The following is a 7,533-nucleotide window of genomic DNA, read 5'->3' on the forward strand; positions in this document are numbered from 1 at the left end:
AATCGAGTTCTTAATTCAACTTCTGTTTGTAAACAAGAACTCTAAGGATTCACAACCATTCTTACCCCATTCAACTCCTGCAAGCAAGAGGAAGAAAAACCAAGTGGAATTGCATCAAGAATTGACCTCCAAAGCTGCTATCCGAAGGTGAATTTCTTCAACTTTCTCCTCTTCGATTCTCACTCATTTCTTAAGATCTTGGCTTGATTTGTGTATGACTGAAGTCCTACCAATGTAGGCATTGATACTGAGTTGCTTTGAGGTTGAATCGAAGTAATTCAGTTTTGGAACCTCAATTTTCAACTCCACTTTATTGATTATAGAGTGAGAATTGGAAGATTTTGAGGTGATATTTGGAATCCTCGTGTTTTTTCTCTTCAAATTGGTATATGATCCATCTATTTTTACAAACATTTTAATTTGACCAGTCCGGTGAGTTGTCCGGAGAAGATGACCGGAGCTAAGGCTCTGATGGTGTGTTGGCACAGTCCAAACCATCAGATCTCGTGGCTATGTTCTAATCTGGTCCATCCTTTATGAATACCATCTGAGTGCATGCAATTACTAGAGACCACGGTGGATAGCACGCGCGTGACCATTAGATCTGCCACCTTAATTAATGAGGGAGATCTGATGACCCTTATTTTTCTGATTTGAATTATTTTCCACATTAATTTTTTTAAATAGTATTTTCTTATTAAATTCACTATAATTTCATTTTTAATCCAAAAACTATGGGACCACCACCAAAGTTTCACAAATAATTTCCTCTTCCCATTTCTGAATTAAAATTAAATTTTGGATTGAGTTTGATATTTTTAGTGAATTTTGTGATTTTTGACTTATTTTAATTGATTTTTAAATACTTCTGACTTTCAAAAAAATTAGTCAATGGTCCTTTGACCTTGTTTGACCTATGATAAATCCCTTGGATATTTCTTTGGTCATTTGAAGAGATTTTAGGTTTATGACCTTTAAAAATGTATTTTCTTCATTTTAAAAATTGAATTAAATTATTTTAATTGCTTTAATATTTTGTTGAGCTATTTTATTGACTTTGTGTTTACTCAACTTCTGTTTGGCATTGGTCTTGGTTGAATTGGACCCTGACTTGGTCAATACCATTGGATTTAGGGGGTTGATGAAGCTTGAACTTCATCCCTCAAGATGAATGAATGGTATTGATCAAGTGAGGTTTATCCCTTGGTTCATTTGGGATCCTTTTCACTTCATCTCTTAATCTTCATCTCACTTCTTCCCCAGTCCTATCTTGGCCAATGATTTCTCATAGATAAAAGTGCTAGTTGATTCATCAATGACCCTCTATCAGATGAATCAACATGAGCTTGATTGAGATATGCCCATCCCCTCTTATTTTTGTGTGTGGTATGCTTTAGGAGCTTGGTCTTGATACCTTGTGTCTAGCATGTATTAACACCACCGTTATTATTGCCCGACCTCAGATAGTTGTGACTTCTACATAAGTCCAATTGCGTTTGTTTAACATAACGTTAAATTTGTCCTGAAAGCAATAACATTTTTGTAAGTGAGATTGTAAGTCTCCTATTCCTCATGGTATTGTGTGAAGATGTTGCTCCTTTTCCATTTGTGAGAGCTAGTTGCATACTTGCTGATTTTATCCAAGTTGGAGCCCTTCTCATGAATGATGCCTAGGTTCATATCTTCATGCTTTTGAGTGGATGGTTGAGTGTTCTCCAAAAAATGACTAAAACAATCTTTTCTTCTTCCACTAACATTCACTAACATCTTTTTGTATTGACTTTATTTTAGTGTCATTTACCTTAATGCAATTTAAATTCTTGCACTTTATCAATCATTGTTATTTACATTTATGCAAATTATTTATGTTTCAGTCATTTTCATTTGGCTCACTTGAGTAATTGTATTTGTGCTTGTGATATATTTTGTGCTTGTGACTTTGTTTTGTTTGTGGTCTTAGGACCCTAAAACACTTAATAAAAGCAAAAAACCCTAATAAATATAATGGTGGATTGTTGGACCTCTGTCTGTGACTTGATTTGGACCTATGGACTTAGAGTAGACAACATCCCTAAGCTATGGAAGGAACTTGGCCAATGCCATTAATTTGAAACCAATCATAGCCAATGCCATTTATCTGATACAAGCCTTGAGAGACTCCTTTGGTTTATCTATTATACTCATTCTCTTCTTTGTCCGAATTATCATTTTGATCTTATTGTTATAATTTGATGTTTTCTCTATGAATGTGCTTCAAAGGGATATTTCATCTGATCTATCTAAAGGACATTGAAGATTGCTTGCTTGGATGCCTAGTTATCTTTATTTGATACCATTGGTCTTCTTATTAATTGCTTGGATGATTATGGCTTTGTTGTTTACTTAACAATCCAAAGGATATGGGTTTCTATCTAACACTTTTGTCTTGTGTATGTTTTCCATGTGTTAGATATTTTCAACTCTAAACTTTTAAATCTTGTCTAGGATAGTCCCTTCATCTCCTCCTCCTTCTTTAATTTCAAATTCTTCCTTTTATTTTCAAAACTTTTGTTTGTTGTTTTCAACTTAGACTTATTTTAATGAGTAGAAACTTTGACCTTATGCTATGAATTTTCAAAATATTTTCTTAGTAAAATTTGTGAATGAACTTAATCATATTGACTTTATTTTCAAAAGGACAAAAAAGAACTAACATCCTCATCTAATCATTTTGACCACTTTGTGCCTTTTCCTTTTAACTTTTTTAAAAGAGAGCATTTAGATTTAAGCTTGCTTTGGTTGAGATATAATTCTCTCATTCCATGACATATTGATTGTAAGACTTTACATTTATTAGGGGTTAGTGGCATACTTGCTGATTGAATCCAAGTTAGAACCCTCCCTCTTAAATGTTGTAAAGCCCTCATTATCGGTGGATGTTTGGTTGAGTCTTCTCCCATTGATAACAAAAGATCTTTAAGCTTTTGTTAAAATCAATTCACTCATCATTAAAATTTTTACCACGAACTAAAAGGTTTTGATCTTTCATTTTTATGTTGGTACGTAGGCATAAGACCAAAGGTCTTGCCAAACACAAAAGGTAAATGAATGAATTCTTTTCTCATCCCCCATTATATTTTAAAACAAACATCTTTTTTAACTAAAATACTTACACACAAAAAAAGGCTCCCTAGGAGTATCTAAGACATTTTGGGTGCTAATACCTTCCTTTTGTGTAACCAACTACCTTACCTGTAATCTCTGATATTTTACCCTTCTTTCTTCTTGAGACTCCACGTTGCAGTTTGCATAAGTCTCAACATTGCAGTTTATATTCCAAACACGGATGGGCTTGCTAAATTCCAACAGATTTTTTTGTTATGTTTTTCAAAATATTTCACCAATGATACTTGCATAGATCCTTTTACCTTCCATTTATTTATATTAAATTATTATTCCAATTTCCCATCAAAATTCCATGCTCTCATTTAATGTTCCGCAGGGTCTACATCTTCTCTCCATCTTTTCTCTATTTCTATCAACACTCTTTTCCTCTTTCTATCACAATATCTACTCTCATAAATTTTTTTCTTCTTCTCCCCCACAAAATTTCTTCATCTTCTCTTTTTGTGTTATAATTCAGATCTTAAAAAAATTGTACATTGCATTTTTAGATCTAAAAAACATTTCATCATTTTCTCTATTTGTGTTATATCATCTTCTTCCATTAATATTTTATCTTTCTTTTTATTCTCCTTGGTTTTGTGTTTTACATAGATTTGGAAATAACAATCTTAGGAAAAAATATTTTGCAGATCTATTTATCCTCTCTTATTGATGATTTGATTTCTCGTTCTTTTCTTAATTTTACCGAGTATAGCAAATAACAATCTTAGAAAATAATTATGATACTAACTAATTTATAAATATAACTTTCTTATTTTAGGACATGTGTCTCATTCGATTCGAAGGTATTTAATCTCCTAAATTTTCACTTTCTCAACTAAAATAGAATATGGTTGCAATTGACAATGTGCTACAAACTTATTTTTCTCGATTGTTTTTCAAACCATGTCTTATACTTATGGTTGATGATGGTAAAAATATAATTATAACATGTTTTATTCTTTCTTAACTCATGACAAATAATAATCATAAAAATATGAAAAAAATATGATAGCCATACTATAAGATAAATAGTAGAAAAAATGATGTTCATTTAGTTTCTTATCCGGATCAATATAAAATATTTATTTTACAAAAATTTAAAACAAATAATAAATAATAAATAATAAATAAGTCAGACAAAAATATATGTTTATTTTCATACTTTACTATTATTGTTATTTATACTCAGGTTCTATTATTGTTTTTTAGAATTTATATATTCATGTATGATATTTATTTTTTGTTTAATTTTTATGTCTTTTATTATTTATCAATTTATATTTGGATTAATTTTTGTATTTAATATTATTAATTTTTTATGTTAGTTTGTTTTAGATAATAATTTAGTATTAAAAAATATAGTTCTTCCATTCGTATGCAATACTTCTAAAAATATATGGTATAATTTAGTATCAAAAATTAATTTTAAAATAATTGTAATATATTAGTAAGGAATTAACATTCAGTGTTTAATTAATAAATAATTATTATTAAGGAAGTGTGCAGAAGAAATAATTTACTATAAATAATTTATAAGAAATTATGTTGTCTCTTTTTGTGTATCAGCTAATTTATTGTTATTGATTTCTTATACTTTTAATTTAATATTTGACAATGACAGATAAATGTTCTTTTATTTATTTTTCCAATCAATTTCAATGTTAACAAGGTATTTAATATTATATTGTTAATTTTCAGTGTAATAGATGATGTAGTAGAGATTGATCGAATATATGTGTGTTTCAGATTATAAATCATTGCTAGTATTTCACACAAATTAAGAAACATGATTAATTTTAAATATAAAAAATATAAATTATATATTATTCTATAATATCGTTTAAGCGGTTGATTTTTTCAACAAAGAAAAACTATTTCAAATTGTTTCAAATATATTTCTTTATCTATTTATTATATATTTATCCTTAATGGTGATTACTGCATATCTTTTATTTCAAAAAATATGTTATTTAAGAGAATCTTAATTTTCCAAATTAAAATAAATAAAAATATATTTAAAAACCAAAATACAAGTAAAACATAAGAATATTAAACGAGAATCCATGAGATACGATTATATAATAAGAAAATAGAATCTAATAGAAACAGAAAAATAAGAAAAAGGTAGTATTATAGGGGATACTAATACTCATTTTATATTTCATGAGTTGTCTCCTCCAAAAATCTCTTAACCATCTCAAGGCTTGGCTTAACCACAATATCTTGATGCAAATGTTGATAATCTTCTCCCTTCAAAACAGCTTCAAAGACCTTTGTAGAATCAATTTTGTGCACCTTCCACCCAAATCTATTAACCATGTTATTAATCTTTAGGAGTTGATTTTCAGCCAAGATGCATGTGTTTTCTTTCATTTTTGTAATAGATTCCTTAAGTATTTTTTCTTTATGAGCCTCATCAAAACCTTCAGCATTTTCTATCTCAAAATAACGTTGAAGCTCAGGAACACCAATTGCTCTTCTAATCCCCATTGTGCAATCTGCTCCAGGGATAAAAAAGTCTCTAATTTCATCAATAAGACCTGCCTCAACCATTTCATTAACTCTTTTGTCCAAATAAGGAAACAAAACAGACAAAGATACATCCACCCAGATGAAACAACATTTATATTTTAAACCAAATGCATAGATTGGGTCATCAACAAGTACTTGTAGGTAGGAATTTGAACCACCTACAATAATAGGTAGATGTCCATTTTCAAGAATGACATCTAGGGTTTCAACCATTTTCTTGCAGAATTCATTCACAGTGAAATCATAATCAGGATCATTTATGATGCCTAACATGTGATGTGGAATCGAACATTGCTCGGATTCTGGTATCTTATTTGTCACAATGTCAAGACCCTTATAGACTTGAATTTTGTCTGAGTTAATGATTTCAGAAGGAAGTTGAATACCTAGGTTAATAGAAAGTTTAGATTTTCCAGTTCCAGTTGCACCCATTATGAACAAAACCTTTTTCTTCTCTGCCATTGTTGAGAAACTGAAAGCCATAATTGTGTTTTTGATGTAAAATCAGAAACAATATACAAGAATCACAACTTTAAAAATAATTAAAATGAATAAAATATATTTTTTAATTCTATATAAAAAAAACTTGAATTCAAGTGCATTATTCAAAACTATATTCTTAATAAAGATAAAGATGTGAGTTATACCAAGAGGCGATAGATTAGAACTGAACCAATAGAATGAAAACTCCTTTCTTAGTAAATTTTTGTATTGCTGTGTGACTGAATGAATTGTTCAACTATGTTATATATATATATATATATATATATATCACATCCGATGAAACCAATTAATACTATATATATAAAATTTTAAATTTTAAAATAATAATTTAACGTAATTAAAATTTTAAATATTTATTTTCGGATAGAATAGGAATAAATATAGAAACTCACAATGTAAAAAGTACTTAATATTTATCTTGAAACAATTGTTAAAATATTAGAATAGTTAATTTTGAATTCAATATTATAATTAAATAAGGTAATAATTCACTATAATAATTAAATAAGGTAATAATTCATTACAATTAAACTAATTGTTAAAATATCAGAATAGTTAATTTTGAATTTAACATATTTTTCAAAAAGATGATCAAAATATTACTAAAACCATTTACAACAATTCTATTCTTATACCAAATGTTACTCCCAATACTTACACTATACACTATTCACCTTATTTATACCGTGAATAATATTTTTATTTTTTTAATAAATAAAAAAAATATTTATAAAAAAAAAAGTATTTTTAAAATTATTTTTATAACACAAATATAAAATTTGTCAATTTTATTATTGAATTAACCTTATAAATATAGATTATTAACCACATATTTTATTTATATTTCATTAACCAAGTTTACTGTTTCGTTAACCAATAAAATACATAATATTAACTAAATTCTGACATTAAAATATGAAATAAAGATTTTGGTTAAAAATTAATTATTATATTTCATATTTTAATGTTAAAATTTGGTTAATATTATATATTCTATTGATTAATTAAATAGTAAATTCACTTAATAAATTATAAATAAAATATATAGTTAATACAATAATAAAGTTAATTAATAAAAATAATTATATTTTTGTTATAAAAATAATTATAAAAATGAAAATATATTTTTTTAAATATGTTTTTTTAATTTATTGGGTGTAGCATTTAGTTAGTGTATGAATAACAATGCTCAAACATTTAATCTAGTATTAAATCATATATATCGGTTATTTCAAAAGTTTTCCTGTTATTGGTGAATGAAGTCATCCACCTTTAAATTATAACAATCAAATAAAAGTTCACCCAAATTATAGTACCCGCATATATTCCCCCTAAATTAAATCACAAAAA

General features: G+C 27.6%; 1 protein-coding gene across 1 annotated transcript; it reads right to left on the reverse strand.

The window, feature by feature from the left end:
* Positions 1 to 5,301: 5,301 nt before the first annotated feature.
* On the reverse strand, positions 5,302 to 6,162 carry LOC127131078 (adenylate isopentenyltransferase 5, chloroplastic-like). The gene has a single exon (XM_051060016.1). The coding sequence runs from the start codon at positions 6,160 to 6,162 to the stop codon at positions 5,302 to 5,304; it is 861 nt and encodes a 286-aa protein (XP_050915973.1).
* Positions 6,163 to 7,533: the final 1,371 nt, after the last annotated feature.

Source organism: Lathyrus oleraceus, chromosome 3 (genome assembly GCF_024323335.1).
Source record: "Lathyrus oleraceus cultivar Zhongwan6 chromosome 3, CAAS_Psat_ZW6_1.0, whole genome shotgun sequence".
In the NCBI taxonomy this organism is placed as follows: domain Eukaryota; kingdom Viridiplantae; phylum Streptophyta; class Magnoliopsida; order Fabales; family Fabaceae; genus Lathyrus; species Lathyrus oleraceus.